Genomic DNA, 22391 nt, shown 5'->3' with positions numbered 1-22391 from the left:
CAAGAGGAAGATGTATATTTAAAATTCCTCCCCTTCATTTTCTTCTTCAAATGAATCGGTCCCCACTTCTTCATAATCCTTCTCCAGGGCAGCCAGATCCTCCCTGGCCTCAGAAAATTCTCCTTCTTCCATTCCTTCTCCAACATACCAATGCACAAAGGCCCGTTTGGCGTACATTAGGTCAAACTTATGGTCAAGGCGGGCCCAGGCCTCCGCAATTGCTGTGGTGTTGCTCAGCATGCAGACAGCCCGCTGGACTTTGGCCAGATCCCCTCCTGGCACCACGGTGGGTGGCTGGTAATTGATGCCCACCTGGGGAACAAATGAGGAAGAGCAACAGCAGAATATGCAAGTCAGCCAAAAGATAACTCATAGGGCATGTCTTGTAACAAGGTATGTTAGTGAGTCAGGGTCCTGTGTGTGGAGAGCAGACTGCAGGGTGGAATGTGAGAGGAAGGAACCCAGAAGTTGGGAGAGTGAGCAGGTAGAAAGAAGTGGGCACTAGAGAGAAAAGTAAATGGTATTGGTACAAGCAAATTCCAAAGCAAGGGCTGGAGGATTTAAAGTCTGGAAAAGAAAAAGAGAGGGCTGGTACCAGAAAGAAATGTGAGTGGAAAATAACAAAAAAGACAAAGGAAAGCAATGAATAAAGTTATTATTTCATGGGAGGTAGAGTATATGATTTGCCTCTAAAAGGTTGGAAATACCTTCAATTTTAATCACTGGAATTGAAATTGTTGTGAAGTTATTCTTTTTTATTTTTATATTTATATATTTAGTTGTAGATGGACAAAAACAATACCTTTATTTTATTTATTTATTTTTATGTGGTGTTGAGGATTGAACCCAGTGCCTCAAACATGCCAGGCAAGTGCTCTACCACTGAGCCACAACCCCAGCCCATGAAGGTTATTCTTCCCAGATGATGTCTGAAGTTCTTAGTTGTGTGCAAATAAATTTGGGTAAGTTTCTCTGCCAAGGGTGAAGAGATGTGTAAGAAGTCATAGGGATATTCCAGAACAATAAATTTTAAAATCCAAAGGTCCTTGGGGATTACATTAATATAAACCAGGCCTTGTTATGTCTGGAAAACAGGAATTCTCAGAAGAAAAGTAAGACCTCCAAAGATAATTAAAGGTCTTGCCTGTGAGTAAGCTAACTTCCCAAGTTCTGGTGGCATGTCAGGGTCCTCCCAGCTAACCCCAGCCCAATCTTATGGTAGGGCTATCATTTTAGAAGTCTCTCTCCTTCCCACACAGATATTCCAAACCAAAGCCAACACCAAGAATTGTAAGAAACTGGAAAAAGGTGACAAATGGCAAAATATGAGGGACACTGAGAACCAGGAACTATCCAAACCTACTGTGCTCCTGCTCAGGCCACCATGCGTAAATTGACAATTAAATTCATTGTTTTAAAATATATATCTTCTTGATTGTAGGGGGTGGAAGTGGCAACTGGAAGTAGTAAATATTGGTAGCCCCTCAATTGAATTCACAATGTTTTATCATTCTTCTTAAATGCGGTGGCATCTTTGTGGTAGAGGGCAAACTAAGATAAGACAAAGGACCAAAAATGAGTAGGAGAAAGATAATGAATATAAACATCAAATATTTTGCCACATCTGGTCCTGACCAGCATAAGACTTGTGCCTGGAGCCAACTCTTCCCTTTTCTGAACAGTACCAGCCCTTGATGGGAGTCAGGTGTGGACAAATACCCTCAGAAAGAATGTCAGAGGATGAAGTTTAGCAACATTCACTCCCCTGGCAGTGCTAATGTCACCTTATTTATCTTTCTGGACATGAACTCAGAACAGATGTTCTATCTGTTTAAAATAAATGAGAGAGAATGGGAGGACATCTCCTTCTGTCCTCATTTCCCCCACCATCCCAACATCTCTGTATATTTTTCTACCCCCTCTTTATTCTCCTACTAACTTGTGTTGTTTATTTCCATTTGAAAAAAAAAAAAGAAAAAGAATACCATTTTTTAAGACCTTGACTACTTTTGCAAGAATGACCAGAACAGCCACATAAAAACAGGCATAGTCTTGGGGAAGGAAGATGAAAAATGTAGCCAGGAGTAGAACAATGAGAAGGAGTGCTACACTCCCTTGCTCTAACAGAGAACAGTTACATCTTGGTTGTCAGGAATGGAAAATGTCAGGGCTTTATGACATAAGTGACTCATGTAATAAACAAAATATGCCCCACTATTTCTCCAAATTAATTAAGTCTTACAGAATAGGTATTTAATTTCTCAAAATAAACTGGGGGAACACATTTTTTGTTAGAAGAGAAAATTATTCCTCTCTAACAACAAGAATAACTTAGTCAATTCTAAAATTAAAATATACCTGGAAGTGGAAAATGTCTATTAAAACGAATTTAACATAAATTGAACTGAATCATGATCTCCAAAAGCATTGTGATTCAGGTCCATTCCAAAATCATTACTTGCTCCTCAGCTTTAAAACAAAATCAAAGATAATAAACCAATTTAAAATATTCTCAAATTCATGTTTTCTAAATTTTTTTTATAAGGGATTGAACCCAGAACCCAGGGACACTTAACCACTGAACTATGTCCCCAATCCCTTTTAAAATTTTATTTTGAGACAAGTCTCATTAAATTGTCCATGCTGGCCTCAAATGTATGATCTTCTTGCTTCACCACCCAAATCATTGGGATTACAGGCATGGACCACCATGCCTGGCTCTAAAATGACTTAAGCAGACAAAATTTCAACAGCATTTGTGTCTCAACCAAAGATGAATGAAATTAATTTTACATGTGGTTTCAGTTCCTCTCCCCATATCAATACATAAAACCTGAGGCTCCCAAGACTTCATTCTACCATTTTTTGTCTTCTGTTTCTACTTTTCTGGTTATCTAGCCCCTTTGTAATTTATCAGCTCTCACCTTGAAGCCTGTGGGACACCAGTCAACAAACTGGATAGTCCTCTTGGTCTTGATAGCGGCAATAGCAACATTCACATCCTTGGGCACCACATCTCCCCGGTAGAGCATGCAGCAGGCCATGTACTTTCCATGCCTTGGGTCACACTTCACCATCTGGCTGTTGGGCTCAAAGCAGGAGCTGGTTATCTCAGCAACAGAGAGCTGTTCATGGTAGGCTTTCTCAGCAGAGATGATGGGAGCATAGGTGACTAGGGGGAAGTGAATGCGGGGATAGGGCACCAGGTTGGTCTGGAACTCAGTGAGGTCCACGTTGAGGGCCCCATCAAAGCGGAGAGAGGCTGTGATTGAGGACACAATCTGGCTGATGAGGCGGTTGAGGTTGGTATAGGTGGGGCGCTCGATGTCTAGGTTCCTGCGGCAGATGTCATAGATGGCTTCATTATCTACCATGAAAGCACAATCTGAGTGTTCCAGTGTGGTGTGGGTTGTCAGGATGGAGTTGTAGGGCTCAACAACTGCTGTGGAGACCTGGGGTGCTGGGTAGATAGCAAACTCTAGCTTGGACTTCTTGCCATAATCAAGGGAGAGGCGTTCCATCAGCAGAGAAGTGAAGCCAGAGCCAGTGCCTCCACCAAAACTGTGGAAGATCAGGAAGCCCTGCAAGCCAGAGCAAGCATCTGTCTGGGGAAAGCAGGAAACGAGAAGAAATCATGAAGACAAGTTCTGAGAATTCTCCCAGGTAACAAATCCTTCCCTCTGCCCCATCCCATCCGACAACATTTTTATATGAGTGAAATCACAAAAGCCTTGAAGAAATAAGGAAACACAAAGGCAGTTGTTTTGATCTTGGGAGGAGTAGCTGAATTATGGGATAGCAAGCTACACATGCCTTTAGGAACATGAAAGTTTCATCCCAGAAGCTTAGTTAAAACAGGAATGAAAATTTCAGAGCCACAATGATCAGTGACTTTGCATTTTGAGAGCCTCAAATTGCCCACCACCCTTGCCCTGTGATTCTGTAGGAACTGTTTACCTATACCTCTCAACCCAACCTTGAAAGGGAAGTCAGAGTACCAACTTAAGAAAAGGAGTTAGGGAACCTGAGGTTTCCTTTTTTATTTTATTCTATATTGAAAATTTATAGCTGTGCATATTTATGGGGTACAAAGTGATATTACAGTTTTTACATACACTGTGGAATGACCAAGTCAAACCAACCAACCCATCCATGTGCTTCCCAGTTGTAAAAACTTGAACAAGTTATTGAACCTCTCCAAACTTTTGTTTGTTCTTGATTAAAGTGGAGACAAGAAAAATATCCTCATCTTGAGACAATTAGAGAAGGGAAAAGGGGAGAGGGAAGGAGAGAGAAAAGGGAGGGTAAGAGTAGAAGGGAGGGTAGATATGATCAAAGCATGATAGAGGTAAGTATGGAAATACATAGTGAAACCTATTATTTTCTACAATTAATGTGTTAATAATTATAATTTTTTAAAAGACTATGATTTCCTGTAAAAAAAATCCTTATCTTACAAGGTTATTGTGATAATTAAATGAGATAGCATAATGTTTTGAGTAAAAATCTGATGCTTATTAAGCATTCAATGTTAGTCTATCAGAACAAAGATAATTCAGAGTCATAGAATTTTTCCATTGAATATGATGTATTATTTAATCCAGTGCTTCAAAACTTAGTAACACTACAGATGGCTTTGAGACTGATGACCTCTATGAGAACCCTCTAAACAAAAAAAGTAAACATATACAAAAATGTAACATCCTAAGCACCCAGGTTAAAAAAGAAAAAAACTTCACTACATCCAACATTTTCCATCATACAAATTAGGAAATAGGAGCTTAAACAAAGTGACTTTGCCCACAACTCAGAGCTTTCTAGTCAAATCAACCTGGTTCAAATCCTAACTCTGCCAACTTTCTATCTGTGTAAACCAAGCTAAATTATTTAACCACCCTGGCCCTCAATTTCTTTACCTGTAAAGTACAGGGAAGAGACCTCCTTTGTATGACTATTAAGAAAAAAATGAAGGAATGTTCTTGATATGTATAATATTTGCAAGTCCTCAAATGTGTAACAATTTCTTCCTCTCCTCTTCTAACTTAATGATTTGTAAACCATTATTCCAATAAGCAAGGCCTTAGCCTTCCTTATAGTTGGAATCTTCCCCAGATACCACCATACAGTATTGATAGGTACCTTCAGGCATCAGCCTGTAGGATAGTCCATGATACCTAGGTAGGGGAAAGGCATCATCCTTGGGAATGCCCTTTACAAAATATAAAACCAGGGTATAGCTCCATGGTAGAGTGTGTGCTTAGCATCCATGAGGCCCTGAATTTAATCACCAGCACTGGAAAAAATTCCCAAACCTTAAGTGCTCTATCCTGTAGCCAGAAGTCATATATAGCTCCATCTACCCAGCCTTATCCAAGAGATATAGATCCAAGCCTGTTCACTCTAGCCTAACTCACCAATCTTCTGTCCCAGATGCTTACCAGCTTCCGTATGCGGTCCAACACTAAATCGATGCTCTCCTTGCCCACTGTGTAGTGACCCCGGGCATAGTTATTAGCTGCATCTTCCTTTCCTGTGATCAGCTGCTCTGGATGGAAGAGCTGGCGGTAGGTTCCTGCCCGAACCTCATCTACCAAGAGAGGGGGACCATTAGGTCTTACCACCTGGTTTCCAGAGGAGAAGCCTCCCTCCCCATTAGACTATCATGTGACACCCTTCTGGCTTTGGTGTAGGAGATTAGGCCCAGTACCTCATGCGTTCTGAGCACACACTCTGCCACTGAGCCACACACCCAGTCCAAGACATATTTTTTAATGCTTTTAAGCAAAATTGTACTCCAGGGTCGTGGAAAAGCAGGAGTCTTTGGGAGGCCTTCAAGGGGGCTCTGCTTACCTCCAAGGATTCACACAGGTTAGGCACAAGGCAGATGAAGATTCATCCGCCTCCCCTCATCATCTCTTTGGGATTCCTCTACTCCCCCTTCAGAGAAATCATTCAAGTGTGCAGTCACCTGGGAAGGTGACCCCCATATTTTGCATTTGTACAAAACATCCAAAGGGTAGAGTACCTGTCATTCGTTGCCTCTAGAAACCACTGTTCAGGTGTTATAAGCATTTGTCCAGATATCTCTGTGCAACCTGTCTACCCCTTGCTTGATGAACCAGCCTTAAAGCTTAGGAAATTCTGCTGTGTAACTAACTGAATGAGATTTATTCTAAAACAACTGCAACACCCGGCTGTGAATATGCTTGCTGTTTTATCATTTTGTATGTAAGGTACTTCAAGGTTAGACCAGACCTGTGAGAATAGACTGCAATTATTATAAAATCAGAAACCTACACTGTGGGAAATTGACTAATTAGGGGCTTATTATAATTTCCAAAATTATTTAGGTTTTTTTAAATTATTAGCATTTAGTGACAGTCTTGTTCATTTCAGACTGTCTCAGCAGGCTTAAGGGGCACTTTACATTGTAAAGATTAACAGGGATCCTCAATCCCTATTGCAAGATTCCCTAAAGAGTTGACAGAAGTCACAAGGGCTGGTGGATTCTAGTTGAGCCACCCCCACTTTTTAGCTTCCTTATCTTTCATTAAGCCAAAGCCTCTGAGGTTTTGTATTGTTTTCTGTGGAGGGAATCTTAACCCATACTCACCTACGACAGTAGGTTCCAGGTCCACCATGACAGCCCGGGGCACGTGTTTCCCATTGCCAGTCTCACTGAAAAACGTGGTGAAGGAGTCATCGTCGTTGATCTTGCTGGCCTGAGCACCAAAGGTGCCATCTGCCTGGATGCCATGCTCTAGGCAGAAGAGCTCCCAACAAGCATTGCCAATCTGAACTCCAGCTTGACCCACGTGGACAGATATGCATTCCCGCTGTGGGGAGAGGACAATATCAGGGTCAGAGAGCCCTGGCCACAAATTGAGGCTCCACATCTGCAGACCTGTCTCTTCCTGTATTCAATCTTCAGGACACCCATCCCTCTATCCATGCCACCCTGTAATCAGGTGGTATCTGAGGTTGCAAGTGCCTGGGAACAACTGCAAATGGACCAAAACTTGGGCTCCAAAGAAGACATGTTTCCCCCCCCCCCCTTTGGTTTTCTCTAAAGTTTGCTTTCCATAGTTAATTCTTTGTACCAGGAAGGAAAAAAAAAAAAAGCTACTGCAGAGATGAAACAAGGAGCTAATTCTAAACCCTCAGACTCTGAAACCAAAGAAACCCATGAGAATAGCAGAAAATATTCCTAAGTTTACTACCACACCCAGCGGCAGCATTCACATTCATTAATACTAATCCTTGACTTGACATCACACACACACACACACACACACACACACACACACACACACTCAGACTAACAGAGCAGATGAATACTTATGGAAGGAATATGGTTTGGAGCAGTATTATTAGTGTCATTGGTGTTATGGTGACAAATGTAGAAATAAGAAGAGATCAGTACACCATCAAGGGAAGGTTGAGGGGCATAAATTAGGCTCTTACCAAATTCTGACAAAGTGGAAAATTCTTTTTGGAGCCACCATTATCTACCACCTTGGCCTATGTCTGGCCAAGTGTTAAATAAAGCTAACCTTTAGAGTATTCTTATCTTTGTGCTACTCTAATATGAAGCCACAATTACCTGATTGATCTTAGTACTTAATGCCTTAAGATGGGGGAGGTGTGTGCTTAACTAGAAACACACCATGAAGTTTCATTAGGAAGATGAACTCATTTTCCCTACCCATATCCTGCCTGTGGGGAAGCAGTGGCCAACATAACAGCTCTGTGTATGTGACACTCGCCAGAACCCAACCTGGAAGCATGTGCTTGGTCTGTGGGTTTCTATTCTTAACCATGACCTGACTTGTCATTTTCCAGCTCTAAGTAATTCAAGCCAGGAACAGAGCCTCCAGAGAACACGGCTGGGCATGAAAACAAGTAGAGTCCACATCCAGGACTCCTGGGAAGTTGGAAGAGTCTCCAAGCATAGCAACATTCAAAGGGTCAACGGTGTCAGGACCCATTTCTCCCTTATTCAGTTTTACAGCTGAGTCCCTACTCTACACCTATCTGTGCTAGAGCTGACTGAGAGTGCCACTTGCCCTGGGGAAGAAAAGAGCATGGGCATTCACAGCAGCCAGTATGGAACACAACCCTGTACAGAATACCCAACCCAGCTGTGTTCCCCAGTGTCCAGGGAAAAGGCTTCATTCACAAGGTTGCCCACATTCCAAGGTTGAAATCTTGCCTTCTCAATTTACTTGCTGTGCTGTGCAATCTTTTTTTTTTTTTTAGAGAGAGAGAATTTTAATATTTATTTATTTTTGTTTTTTTAGTTTTCGGCAGATACAACATCTTTGTTGGTATGTGGTGCTGAGGATCGAACCCGGGCCGCATGCATGCCAGGTGAGCGCGCTACCGCTTGAGCCACATCCCCAGTCCCGTGTGCTGTGCAATCTTAACTGAGTTACTCTCTCCTCATCTGAAAATAAGTTAGCCATAATTGCTATTATTGTTCTTGTCTTTACCATTATTATTTTCAGCTATACTCTCTTATAGCTCTTTTCTCCACCTATAGGAAGCAAGAAGCATCTATAGGAAGTCGGAGAGCTGGGGTTTCCATTCTTCACTCCTTTATTTTGAGGTCGGTTCTCAACCTCCATCTTAAGACTCTATTCAGGACTTAGAAAAGCACATTTTGTATACATCAACCAGCCCAAAACCAGCGTGTTATTGACCCAGACCACATCTCACATTCAGCAAGCAGCCATGGCTTCCTAGAGAAATATTCAAAACTTAGGGGACATTAGAGAGGCTTGAAAGGAGCCTCATTCTATATCTTCTCCTAAGTGACAATATCCTTCATGGCCCTGACCCTTAGCTTTCTGAACCTTGTTCACTACCATACCCCAACCACCCTCTAAACCTATCTCAGGGACTGCCTGGTCCCTGGGCTGACCTCTCTTCTGGAATACTCTGGGTCTTTCCACAGAAGATAAGGAAAAGCAAAGATCACAGGATGAAGAGTAAAGAATCTGGCGGACCTGAAACCACTAACATGTGACATTTACATCAAACTCTGTTTGATGCCCTCTTTAATCTCATACAGTTAATATGCATTTTCACAGATAAAATCCACCCCCAGCTCTGTCACACACAAACACACCCTTAAGAACTGTTTTATTTAGTAAGACCCTGTCTCAAAATAAAAATTTAAAAGGGGGATAGGGATGTAGCTCAGTGGTAGAGCATTTCAGTGTGAAACCCTGGATTCAATTCTCACTAACACAAAAAGAGAAAGGGGGAAAGAGGAAGGTCTCTTAATATTATTCCTTACTAACAGGACCAGTGAACCTTAAAGCAATAGAGAGTTCTGGGTCTGAACTGAGGAATGTACCAGATAAGTCTGAAGTATTTTATAGAGCCTGAAAGCGCAGAAGCTAACAAAGACTGGGATGTCAAGCCAACTTGAAGTGGCTCCCACTGCCAAAGACAAGAACCAGAAAGAATAATGAAGGGGTGGGTATGTAACTCAATGGTAGAGTACTTGACTAACATATGCAAGGCAAGGCCCTAAATTCCATCTCCAATAGTGTGGGGACATGGGGGAAGGAGAAGGACAGGCATGGTGGAACCCACCTGTAATCCCAACAACTTGAGAGACTGAAGCAGAAGAATTGCAAAGTTTGAGGACAGCTTTAGCAACTTGGCAAAGCCCTATCTCAAAATAGATGTTTTTTAAAAAAAAATGAGGTTGCAAGTATAACTCCGTGGTAGAGCACCCTTGGGTAAAATCCCTAGTACCACCAAAAAAAAAATTATTTCTTTTGAATATTTTATACACTCTATTTCAATCAAGTAATGCCATTATTTTTTTATTGAGACAAGATATATAAAAAAAAGATCCAAAAGATCTTCTCCTCCACCTGCTCCCATCCTGGTGCTGAGGATTGAACCAAGGGCCTGGCACATACAAGGTAAGCACACCACTGAGCTACATCCCTAATCCTATTTTAAAATACTTTTATCACAGAAGATAAGTAAATATGGAAAAAAATAATTCTTAATATTATGTCTAAATGATAAATATATAGGTGGCATTATACTCATCTACTTTCTGGATGTTTGATATTTTTTAAAGTAAAAAGCTAAATAAAACAAGAGTAGGAGTAAGGACTCCATGCACCTTTTGAGGGTCCAGGTCCTTCTTGCCCCACTTCACACCGTCATTTATCGAACTAACACTTATTAAGACCTTAATTTGTGAGGTCAAATAGTGATTTCAAAGTTGCATGAAGAAATCACAAGTGAGATTACAAGTTGTCTGAGGCTTTGTGGAACTCTGAGGTCTGTGCTCATGCTCAACCTTCCTCTGGGCCTTTGCACCTGCTTCTAGTCAGGTGCTATAGATTGGATCTGGAATGTTTCCTAAAGGCCCATCCTTTTCTAAAGGATCGGCACTATTTGGAGGTATTGGAGACATTCAGAGGTAGGACTCATGGGAGGACTTTGGGTCACTGGGAATTTGCCCTCAGAAAGAATTGTGGAACCCCAGTCTTTTGCTCTTCCTCTCTTCCCCTGTGTAGCCATGAGGGTTGTGATTTTGTTCCCACCATGACATGCTGCCTCGTCATAGGCCCAAAAGCCACAGAGTCAACCAATCATGGACTGAAACCTACAAAACTATGAGTCAAAGTAAACCCTTTCACTTTATAAGAAAATTATCTCAGGTTTTTATTATAGTGACAGAAAACTTACTAACACCTAGGGGAACAAGGAACATTTAAAAGCTCCGCCACAGAACTCCTCTAACTCAGGCACTGACCTAGCCTCCTCCAACCACTCTGATCACCTATGCATCTTTCTGCCTGGAAGTTCTGCATAAACACAGAACAGACCCAGTGCAGATGTCCTTGGGAGACCAATCCTCATTGCCCAAGAAAAGGCAGCCACCTTTCATAACCAAGGATGTGATGTTAGCTTCAAAATATTTAGGATTTTAGTGCTGGATTGGCTTTATGTTCACCTAATATGATTCCCCCTCCATTATTTTTCAGACAAAAAAAAAAAAGCTGGGGTTCATAAAGGTATGTAACAAATCCACGAGTTCACAGCTCTGCAGCAAAAAATCCTGGACCAGAATCTACGACTTCAGACCCCATCCTGAATTCTTCCCTTTGTACTGAACAACCTCCTGCCTCACTTTCACTCTGAATTTCCAGGGCCTTGAGATGTGCCCACATTCACATCAGGGCCAGCCTGATGGTGGACACCAAGATCAAGCTTGTAGAGCAAAACTACAAACAGGAAAAATTCTAATGCAGAGAGAAACTGAGAATGGATCAGGGTAGTAACCTAGTTGAAATGGATCATTTTGACAGAACCAAGGAGACTGTTTCTCCAAACCAGTGTGCACAGCCATTGGCAGGGGGAGGAGTTACTAGGGCAAGGGTAAGCTGACCCAGCAGAAGATATTTAAGTCATATGTTTGCTTCAAACTCATATTTCAGGTTTCCTTCTTTAGCCAATTGGAGTGTTTTCTCTTCCCTTCTCTTCTCTTCTCTTCTCTTCTCTTCTCTTCTCTTCTCTTCTCTTCTCTCTCTCTCTCTCTCTCTCTCTCTCTCTCTCTCTCTCTCTCTCAAGTTTTATTTTGAATCTGGGCTTACAGAGCCTCAGACAAGCTCTGCTCTCCTGGGTCCCAGTGAGGAGTCCCCTCTGTGCTGCTGAAGCTAACAATCCAGAAGGTGAAGAAGATAAGGAAGTGGACAGACCTGGGAGTCCTTTCCTCAAGGAAAGTATGACATCCTCTCACACAGACTTAGCTCTGAGAAACCTACCAAAGTCACCTACTCTCTTCATTCCTACGACAAATGTTTTTTGTGCTGTTACATGCAAGAAGGCATTGAAAGGTAGTAGGCAAGTCCCTGATGTGAATTGCTACAATCCCCTTTACCTCCCCATCACTGCGTTTTTCACACCATATTATATAGTTGCTTTTTCAATTTTCTGGCTTTTCTAGTACAGAGATTAAGCCCTATGGGGATAAGGAACACAATCCCCAGCACAAAGCACGGTGCTTGAATGTTAACAGGTACTCAATGAATTTAGAGATGATTAGAATAAGAAACCCTCATTGGAAATGCCATTTAATAAGGAGAGTAGCCAGTGCCCAAGAAGTACATAGATCAAGCTCAAAAGAGTTCAAATGAGAAAAAGACAACTGCTGGCCTGATTTCCTCAAGAAGGAATAGTCACAGGGACATGGGACATGCCAAATGCCAAGATGACCTGCGGGCATTTAAGAGAGTTTAAGAGCAGTGTGACAAGAGACAGAAAAATTTAGGGCAGGGACCATGGCCACAACTGCCCAATTTGTCTGAGGTATAGGTCCCTGAAAGGCAGAGAAGATGAAACATCTGTGCCCCCTATGACCAAGCTGCATGGAGAGGAGAGCAGACACTTTGCAGAACATTGAAAAAAGAAAAGAAAATTCTAGAACTTTGCAGGACTTTTCGAATTTCACTGCAAGAAACCTTTCCCTATGCCAATTCTATTTAATATTTGGCTTTCCATTTTAACATGCCATTTCTCTTTGCTCTGTTCTCATAAGATTAAGACAAACTAATCACTATCCTCAGTAGAAGGCTTTGAAGCTTTAAAAATCATTTCAAAGAGCCTGGGGTTATTGCTCAGTGGTAGAGTGCTCACCTAGCATGTGCGAGGCCCTGGGTTCGATCCTCAGCACCACATAAATATAAACAAATAAAATAAAGGTATTGTGTCCAACTACAATGAAAAAAAAAAAAAATATATATATATATATATATATATATATATATATATACTTTAAAAAATCACTTCAAAGTATCACGAAACAGTAAAACTGGCATATTATATGGGAAAAGAACTGACACAGCCAACAGTGTTTGCATGTGAAAACCTGAAACCACTCCACAGTCCCCTGACCACTTGTGTGCTCAAATACCTCAGTTGCTTTTAGGAAGCCTATTATTACACCAAATTATTTCTAGTTGTCAGGCTAGAATAATACATCAATATATTTTAGGACCTAGGTCAGAGACAGCAAGAGAAAAGTAGATCCCCAGTGTTCCAGTAGGATAATTAAAGTAAGAACAAATACAATTCATGAAATTGTCTCTGCTCAGAAGCCTTCAATTAGAATTATCTGGAACCATTAAGAACAAAGAATAGATAGCAAGCAAGAAACAGCAAGAATAAAGAGATGGCTCAGGAGAAGGGCTCAGATTATAGGCTCCGCAGTTAAGGCAACAATAGGACTGACCTAAGACCTACTTTAGGATGACAGGGGTGTTTGGTAAGTAGACTCCCAGCACAAAAGACCCTACGAGGTCAAAAGGGTTTTAACTGACCTTGGGGCAAGCATAGGAGTCACGCGAGAAATAAGCACTGCCCACTGCAAGTTCCAATTCTCTTCTACAGCTCATTAACTGGGGAACAGCCTAACATGGAGATACTAACCGAGGAAATGCTAACCACAAAGCCATAGATAGTGTTGTCAGTCCCTTGACAGCCCCAGGGAAAGGGAGCAGTTGATCCACTTCCTCCCATTAAGCCACTACATCCTCCCAACCTCCCCCATCACTGGTCTTGTATTCACCAGCTAGTTCTTCCTCAGAAATTATTTTTAACTTTTTACTTTCTTTTCAAGGTCACTCAGGGGCACCTCACATTCACACTCCAGCTCTGCATGGGCCTTACCTGAGCCTGGAGGTTTCCTATCAAAACCTACAAATGGGATTATACCTTATTAGAATATCATCTAAATAATATAATAATAGGCTTACTGGAAAACAGGGCTGCAAATATTTGAAAATTCTGTAAAAGAAGCCAATTAGTATTGTCTATTACTTTTCTCAGGTTTATGAAATTGGAAAAATTGAATTTGTGTTTGGGGTTTGACATGATAAGTTTTTCTACATGTTCGAATTAAGTTTTATATGAATTAACTATGGATATTCATACATCGGGAACTAAAAGCTTGGAAAAAACTTTTTAAAAATCAATTTTCTAAAAGATCCAATTTAATGAATGTATCGGTTGCTTATGGCTACTGTAAAAAAAAAATGCCATGCATTGGATGGTTTAAAACTGATATACCTAGCCTAGTTATCTCATTAGATTAGAAGCCAGCTTGTCACAAGTTATGAAGGATTCATTTCTGTTTTCTGTAAAAATATCAGGATGTCTGTATGGCCTGGCCATTAGTTGATGTTGTAAAGCTGATTGGAATGCCTGCCCGTGCCCTGAACTCACCCAGGTCCGGTTTTCCCTGACCAGATAACAACCCTTTCCTAAACCTTAGTGACGCCTCATAAATTCTGGCCTTCCCTGGCCGGACAATGACCCTCTCTGAGTCTCTAAGATCTCCATAAATTCTGATGCCAGGGCCAGCAAAAATGTAAACTTGTGTTATGCTCCTCAGAGTGTTGTTATCTGTAACCCCCACTTTGTGTAACTTTTTGGGCTATAAAACTGGGCCACAAAGAAGCCTCGGGGCTGTCTTGTTCCCACTGTTTTGGGAGGGAAAGGCAGCCCGGCCGGTCGAAATAAAAGGCTTGCTTTAATTTGATTTTTAATTGGAGTCAGTGGTCTTTTCTTGCGTCCTGGTCTAACATTTTGGAGTTCCCCAGCGAGATGACCCTGCCCGACCAGACCACAAGAGCAGACTGCTGGAAATTCTGAAGCCGGCCTTCGCTCCAGGGCTCCGGGCTGGAGAGCCACTCTAGGGGGTGCGCAACTTGAGACGTTCCAAGGCCTCGGAGTGAGCCTTCGTCCCCGGAGCACTGCAGTGAACTGCCGCACTAAAACTACCAGCAAGCACCTGGGGGAGGAGGCCTCCATAGGTAAGTGGCGCCTTTATAACATATGGTATCCGGTTAAGGGAGATCTCTTCTGATAACAGAGAGGTGGCCTGGCGAGGCTCACATATACTCCTGTCCGGACAGTAACGAGAAATCGTTCTGTCTTCTGTTCTGTTCTGTAGGGAATTCCTCTGGAAGGGTAGAGAGGTGCCGACGGGCACGCACGCGCTCCTACCCCGGAGCTTTGGCAAGATGTTGCATTGCTCTTCTGTTTTTCTGTTTTGGCGCCGGGTTTCTGTTTTCTTGTATTTTGTTCTGTGTTCTATATGTTTTTTGTTTGTTTGTTTTGTGCGTTTTGTTGTGTGATTTCTGTGGTAAAAACTTAAGGATATTGGATGTGAAAATGGGTAATAAAGCAAGTCAGCCTGACACCCCTTTGGACTGTGTTTTAAAGAACTTCGTACCCCCCTTTGTTAAGCAGGAGGAGAGAAGCCCCTAGCTGGCTGCTTGAAGCACCTCCAGTGCAGAGGGCAATGCCTGCTGGGGACCTAAGAACTGAGTATCTCCCAGGTTAACAAGTGAGACTCCTTTAAAACCCCTTGTCCCTCCAGATCAAGAGAGTCACAACCTTAGGGCAGAGTCCCCGGTGTTTCTCCTTTGTTAGCAAAGCAATAAAACTCCCTTTTTCTTTTTCTCAAAACCCTGTCCTCATTATTAAATTGGCATTAATTGGCTCTAAGGTCAGGAATCGAACTTTCAGTTACAAATTTTGATACCACCGCCCCCCCCCCAGAACTTTTTGAGAACTGACTACTGAAATGTTAAGAGATGGAGTGTGCTTGGGGTGGAATCCTGTAAGTAAAAGGAGGGACTGAGGGACTCCCAGCAGCTGCCGAAACCCTGTTGCTTCGGGGATTCCTTCCTTCCTTCCCTGTACTGTAAGGATTATGCCACCTCTGTCTTCTTGAAAAGAGAAAAAGAAAAAGGAGACACTTAATGCAGTAAAGTCGCCATGGAGACCCTTGGTTTTATATTTCAGGTTGCCCCTCTGTGAAAACATCTGGTCCCCTTGTGGGGACATCTATGGTGCCACTGGTGTAAGAGATTTTTCTCTTATCTGCTCTGTTTTAAATGGTTTCTGTCTGTCAGCCATAGTCTGGAGCTCCTCTCTGTCTGTCCTGTGTCTTTGTTTCTGGCCCTTTAAGACATGTGCAATAGTGTGTTGATATTATAAATTGTTTCTTGGGAATGATCTTGGCTGAATGTGTGTCTAAAAGATGATGTTTTATTGTAACAATGTGGTATCTGAATGGGTTTTTGATGCATTGCACAATGCTGCAGTTAAAAGTTGGGTTTAGGTAATTGTTTAGTTTATGATTTCAGATAATTCATGCCAGAGAACTTAAATACTTAGGATGAAAAACTAAAGAACTCTACTTCCAAGTTGGCAAGTAACTTCCTAATCATTCAGTCTTTTTTTCACCAATCTTGAATTGGGTAGCCTGGGAAAATGCTACTGTGTGTACCAGTGCATTAATTTGGACAAGGATAATAAATCATAGTATGGTGTCTGTTGACAAAACAAGATGTAAAGATATAAAATTTTGTGAATTGTATCTTAAACTTGTATCATAATTTTCAACATCAGAACCTGAAAATTATGACTTATGGTTAAAATGCCTTAGGCCTGAGGTGTCTGCTCAAAATAGCAGTTTTTCCCTGCTCCTTCAGACCTCAGCCAGGACTTATATTGAAATGCAAATGAAAGAAGCCTGCAAGCTCAGTAGGAGACTGATCTGAGACCTAAGAAAAAAAAAAAAAAGTAAATTGTATGGTATTTACTAATTACTGGCCAGTCATTTTTACTAGGACTCTTGTTTTTTTTTTTTCCTTAGATTCTGTATTTTTTGAGCTCATGATTTTGACCCTACAGACCTAGGTTAATGTTTTTCTGATCAGTCCTATCTTTGACCAACTGTGGAGTTTTTGAAACATTGCAATGGAGATTTCACCTGCGAAAAGTTACTAAGGCCTTTACTATTGTTATGTGTGCACACTTGTGTTATGTGTTATATGTCTATATATACATATGTCCATATATCATATATATGATATACAAATTAACATATATAAGGAGCGCTCATAAAAACAAATTTAAAAAAATGGATCCAAAGATCTTTAATTCATGTGATTTAAATGGTTCAATTTAAATTGGATAAACAGATAAAAATAAATGTCTTTAAAATTTAAGCTTACAAGTTTTTCTAGGTGTTAAAAAAAACTCATAAAATATTAATGTCTATAAAATGTCTAATATGCCTTGGTTCTAGGACTTTTCCTTCAACAAAAAAAAAAATGGTTTACACTGTTCAATACATTTGTCTAATATTTTGACAAAATAAGTAAAGTAAATTTGATATGGGATTACTCATTCATGAGTACTTTTGTTAGATATCTGATTGATTTACTAAGATCTGTATAAGATTGTACTAAGGTCTGTATAAGATTGTAAAAATCAGTCATGTGTTAAAGAGACAAAAATTTGTTAAAACATAAGTTTACCAATAACATTGTGTTTATTAAGTTTTATTTTTTTCCTAGAGCAAGCAACCATAAAAATTAAACAACTGGTTAAATAAGAACTGTTATTTTAGAGCATTGTACTGCCATTTCTTTAAAAGCTAAACTTGGTTAATGTAGAAACATCAATGTAATTGTGATACTATTAATGTGCTCATATCTTCCAGGTATACAAGTCTGTAAGGTAGAAACTTTGAAAGAACATTATATCAAGTTGGTGTTCAGAAGTTGTATGGTAAAAAAATATATTGGGGATTTATTTACCTGTTATCAATAAGATATGTAAAGTTTTGTTACTTCTTACATTGGGGAACAATTTAAATGTATTCTTAAGTTAATGAGAGCCTAATCTATGTAAAGGTTAAAAACTTTCAGCCTTTCTTTAATTTATGTTTTAAATGTGATATCATATGGTGTTAGCTAATGTTCATGTGACCTCAAACAATTTATGTAAACTTTGTAAAATGATAATTAAAAATACAAAGATCAGCTTTAGAACTAAAACACTTAAGATTTATAAAGAGCCCTCCCTGCCTTACCTGAGATGAGGCTCTGTGTCCCATCTTACTACATGTGAGAATGACTATGAAAACAGTAGGCCAGATTTTAGTTCATTTAAAGTTATGTTCAAAAGTTTGTTTTTTTGTTGTTTTTTCCTGTCAAGATTACTAGGATCTCAAACAGGGGATATAATGTATAACTCAGCCAAAAATTCAGGGTAGCTGTTACATGAACTAAGTGTTTTTACTCTTGTTAATTTTATTTTGTAATTTCCTTATAAGTGATCTAAAGATTCCCTGTTAGTGTTTTACAGAAGTGTTGCTTTAAGAACACAACATGGGTTAGTTCGAGATAATAAGCCATCACCTACAAGACAGATAGGATAATACAGATCCCAATTAATAAAAAGATAAATAATTATAAAGTTATAGACATTAAAGCCCAGTACTCTTAATATAAGGCTGTTAAAATTTATTTGCTGGATGTTTAAAATTAAGTTTTTAAATCAAAGTTAAATTAAAAGGGCCAGAAAAACCAATATTTGACTCTTGCCCTCTGAGTCAGTCTGAATCCAGGGAACAGGGGACTTCTCTAAAGAGCTTTGCAACTCTGGGCCACATAACCTCCCGATCAGGGAGACTAATGAGACCACTGGAGAACAGAAAGCCAATCAGTGCATTTTGCTATGAAGAGGAGAGTCATCAGAGAAGGGAGACATCCCTGGTGCTTCCGAGGGAAGCCACATGGTCAAGCAAGACCTAGACCCATCCTAGCGCAAATGGCACTAGCAGAACTGAGAAGTTTCCCCAGGAATGACTCCCATAAAAGCTCAGCTGACTGTTAACAATAGATAGAAACAAAAGTCAGTTTGACTGCTTCATCTTAAACACTTAGCAAAGACATTAAAACCAAAATACAGCCATTCCTGGACATTTTAAATAATAATAATAATAATAATAATAATATTTTAAGGTATACACTTTATGTTAGCCTCCCAAAATAAGTAAGACTGGAGGCTACAAAGAAGTATTCTCAGACAGAAATGCCTGATAACTATAAAAAGAGACTATCAGAGGAGCTGCCAGAGACAGAAGTTTTTAGTTTAAGGCCTACAGATATTCCTAACCTACACAGGTAGGCTTCGTGTTTGCTAGTATGATTATCCAGCCCTGAGTAACAGAATTAAAGGTTTCTCTATTAGACACAGAGGTCATACTAGTAAAAAAAATTTTGCAAGATCAGATGACATTAAATTATTAAACTGTATCTTATGGGGAGGGACAACTGTAACACTAAAAGTTAAATGTTATGCTTACAATCCTGATAACTGGGAATGTTAAAGCCTGGTGAGGGCCTAGGCAGCAGATGGGAAAACTCAGCTGTAGGATTATCCTGCTGATCTGAGAGTTAAGAACAGAGGCTCTGAAATTGAGTGGGTTTAGGTTTGAGTCTTCTTACCAACTGTGCAGCTTGAGGCTCCAGTTTGGAAATGCTAAATTATATTGGTAGTATGGTGTTGTGGGTGACTAGGGAGAAGGGGAGTGTTTCACAAACACACCAAAAATGTCCATCTGTCTAGTAACTGCAGGAATGCCTTTTTAAAAATATGCATGGGGATTAGTCATATATTTCTTATTCAGAACCTACAAAAATTCCAAGGCTAATAGAAAGGAGAATATGGGGGACAGCTGCCTGAAACTTAATCCACTAGAGGAAGAAATCCACAGGGTGGGATTCTTGGGGTAAGTTGTATAAATGTATCATTCTAGCTTTTTAGGAATGAGTCAGGGGCAGTGGGTATAGCTCAGAGGTAGAGCACTTGACTAGCAGAAGCAAGGGCTTGAGTCCCACCACCACAAAAAAGGGAGGGGAGGGATGAGTCAAAGCATTATTTTTTAAAATATCTTTTTAATATGGACACAATATCTTTATTTATTTTTAAATATTTATTTCTTTTTAAATATTTATTTTTTAGTTGTAGTTGGACACAATACCTTTATTTTATTTATTTATATGTGGTGCTGAGGATCAAACACAGAGCCTTGCATGTGCTAGGTGAGCACTCTACCACTGAGCCACAACCTCAGTCCTATTTATTTATTTTATTTATTTTTATGTGGTGCTGAGGATTGAACCCAGTGCCTCACATGTGGGAGGCAAGCACTCTGCCACTGAGCTATAACCCCAGCCCCCAAAGCATTTTAAGGCTCTATGAGTAGAAAGTATTTAATAAAAAAAATGTTTGCCCATATGTTTGCTGGCACACAAGGAAATGCTTTCAATAGAACCCACTATACAAATCTTAGTGTTTCAAAATAAGTAAAAGATACTGCCTTTTTGAAATATTCAACCATTGGTATTTTTAAAAAATCTTAAGCACATTTCAAAATTTCTTAAGCATGTTTAAAATAAGATTTTACTGTTTTTAAAGTTTTTTATTTGCCAGATATTTTCAGAAATTCATCTATTGCATGCATATGGAAATTTGTGCAAGGGCTGGATTATGATCCTCAGCACCCCTTGTATGCTTCCTTTAGGCTTTTCTTGGAAAGTAACTATGACATTCAGTCAAATTTAAAACATGCAAAGGACAGCACTTTGAAAATTATAAAGCAATAGCTACATGCTAGGCATTATGAAAATTAAATATAAATTTTAAAGTATGTGGCCTGGGATTTGCTTTGAAATAATGGAAAGGGTTGGTATTTCTTGAAACTGGATGATGCATATAATAGTTCATTATAATACTTGCTCCTTTGTATATGTGTGAAATTCTCAATGATAAAAGGGTTTTTGTTTTGTTTTGTTTAATACCTTTATTTTTATTTATTTATTTTTATCTGGTGCTGAGGATTGAACCCAGGGCCTCACACATGCTAGGGGAGCATTCAACTGCTGAGCCACAACTCCAGTCCCTGATAAAAAGTTTTTTAAGAATAAAATCTACGTGAAGCCTTAGAAGTTTGAAAACGCTTCATTTTATAGATGAGAAGAACCATCTCAGAGAGGTTAAGTAACTTTCTAGAAGTCACACAGTTAACTGCAGAGCCAGGAGCCAAATTTTTGAACTCTAGCTTCTGAGGTCCTTCCATGGCCCCACACTAGGGGCCTCAGGCAGAAATAGGTTCCTCTGGCCATTATTCCCAAATTCTTCAAACTCCCAGGAAGTACAGAGCCTGCTGGGGAGAGGGAGGGTGCTGGAAGAAGCACTGCTAGGGCCAGAGCCAGAAAGCTCTGGGCTCTTTCCAAAAACAGCAGGGTGAGGGGGAGGAAGGGAGGTTCTCTGCTGGTCTCCTCTGTCACTGACACCTGGAGCAAGAGTCACCAGAGAACCTACCTTGGCCCATGAAATGTGCTTATTCTGCCCGCACCCTTCACTCTGAACCTTTCCGAACCACCTCTCTACTGCTGAAATATCAGGGCTCTGGGAGAGATCCCTGGGTTTCCAGACATTCAGGCAAAAGGATTGGAAGCAAATTTAACCCGGCGGGACTGGAACTACACAGTTTGTAGGGGGCCTCTCTGGCAAATAAGATAAGCAGTTGTCAATAGAGATGTAGGTGGGGAAGGAGCCGCCACTGAGTCGTCCCCCCCCCCCCCAAGCCAGGGTAGGATGAGAAACCAAAAGGCTGGACTTGGGAGGGAGACTTCTGAGTGCGAAAGGCGTCCTGACCCTGACTTTGACCGCTAGAAAAACTGGCGAAATGGCACCGGCGCTAGGTGCCTGGAGCTGATGGTGCCTGGGCAGCGGATTGCGCCTGGAGGACCCAGCGATGCTGGCTTTGAGGGTTCCCCAAACTCAATCCAAGGACACAAGCCGAGAACAACCTCAACGTAGGGGAGCTGTGATGCCCTAAGTCCCTTATCACTTTCTGGAACCCTATTCACATTTGGTTGGATTTGGGGACTTGACTGTACCACTCCCTGAGCCTCTCCGAACAAAGCAAATGGTCCGGAACCCCTGGGCTCCATTTTTCTTCCCACTCTGGTCCATAAGCTGCCTATCTGGGATCCTTCGGAATCTCCCTTGGTTCTCCACCGGGCTCCCCGTGGCCTGCCACCTCTCATCTGCATGCACAAATCTCCCTTGGGCTCCTTCAGGGGCAACTCTCCCTGCTCTCCACTTTCGCCCACAAGACAAAGGTACTGACACCAAGTGTCTCCCGCCTTAAGGTGTGTGCCCCCTGACCCTGAACTGACACTCTGCAGGAGACAACTAGCTCCGCGGGCCGAAGTGGTGAATCCACAGTCCCAACCCACCCTACGAATCCGCGGCTCTTGACCCAGCACTTGCCCCGCGCTCCGGCTCTCGGTCCCCGACCCCAGATGCCCGGCACCAGCCCCGGGAAAGCTCACCATCGCGGCCGCTCTTCTCACCCGCTCGCTTCCCAGCTGGGCCTGCCCACCCCAACTGCTCCAGATACAGCCGTCTCCGCTGTTGTGACACACTGGGCGGGAGGGGGCCGGGGACAGACATGCCGGGCCAGCAGCTGCCCTGCGGCA

At 41.2% G+C, this 22391-nt stretch overlaps 1 protein-coding gene across 2 annotated transcripts; it reads right to left on the bottom strand.

Moving 5' to 3' along the window:
- Positions 1-22391, bottom strand: Tuba8 (tubulin alpha 8). Of its 2 annotated transcripts, XM_026380147.2 has the most exons (5): positions 22245-22391; positions 6614-6836; positions 5439-5587; positions 2925-3605; positions 1-312 (listed from the first exon to the last, which is right to left on the bottom strand). In XM_026380147.2, exons 1-5 carry the CDS (start codon positions 22245-22247, stop codon positions 19-21), a joined length of 1350 nt encoding a protein of 449 aa, XP_026235932.1. In that variant the 5' UTR covers positions 22248-22391; the 3' UTR covers positions 1-18. The 2 variants fall into 2 exon arrangements, with proteins under 2 accessions (XP_026235932.1, XP_026235933.1); XM_026380148.1 differs by lacking the exons at positions 5439-5587; positions 22245-22391 and having other exon boundaries at positions 6614-6702.

The sequence above is a fragment of the Urocitellus parryii genome, chromosome 5 (genome assembly GCF_045843805.1).
Source record: "Urocitellus parryii isolate mUroPar1 chromosome 5, mUroPar1.hap1, whole genome shotgun sequence".
Lineage (NCBI taxonomy): Eukaryota > Metazoa > Chordata > Mammalia > Rodentia > Sciuridae > Urocitellus > Urocitellus parryii.
The sequence above is the reverse complement of the archived record's forward strand: the minus strand, read 5'-3'. Positions and strand labels throughout refer to the sequence as shown.

What these genes read in the sequence shown, in the direction of transcription:
- Tuba8 (XM_026380147.2), bottom strand. An exon ending in TGGACCGCATACGGAAGCTG is followed by an intron (nt 3,606 to 5,438) that starts GTAAGCATCTGG and finishes TGCTTTCCCCAG; the next exon opens with ACAGATGCTTGCTCTGGCTT. An exon ending in GGTGTCCCACAGGCTTCAAG is followed by an intron (nt 313 to 2,924) that starts GTGAGAGCTGAT and finishes TTTGTTCCCCAG; the next exon opens with GTGGGCATCAATTACCAGCC.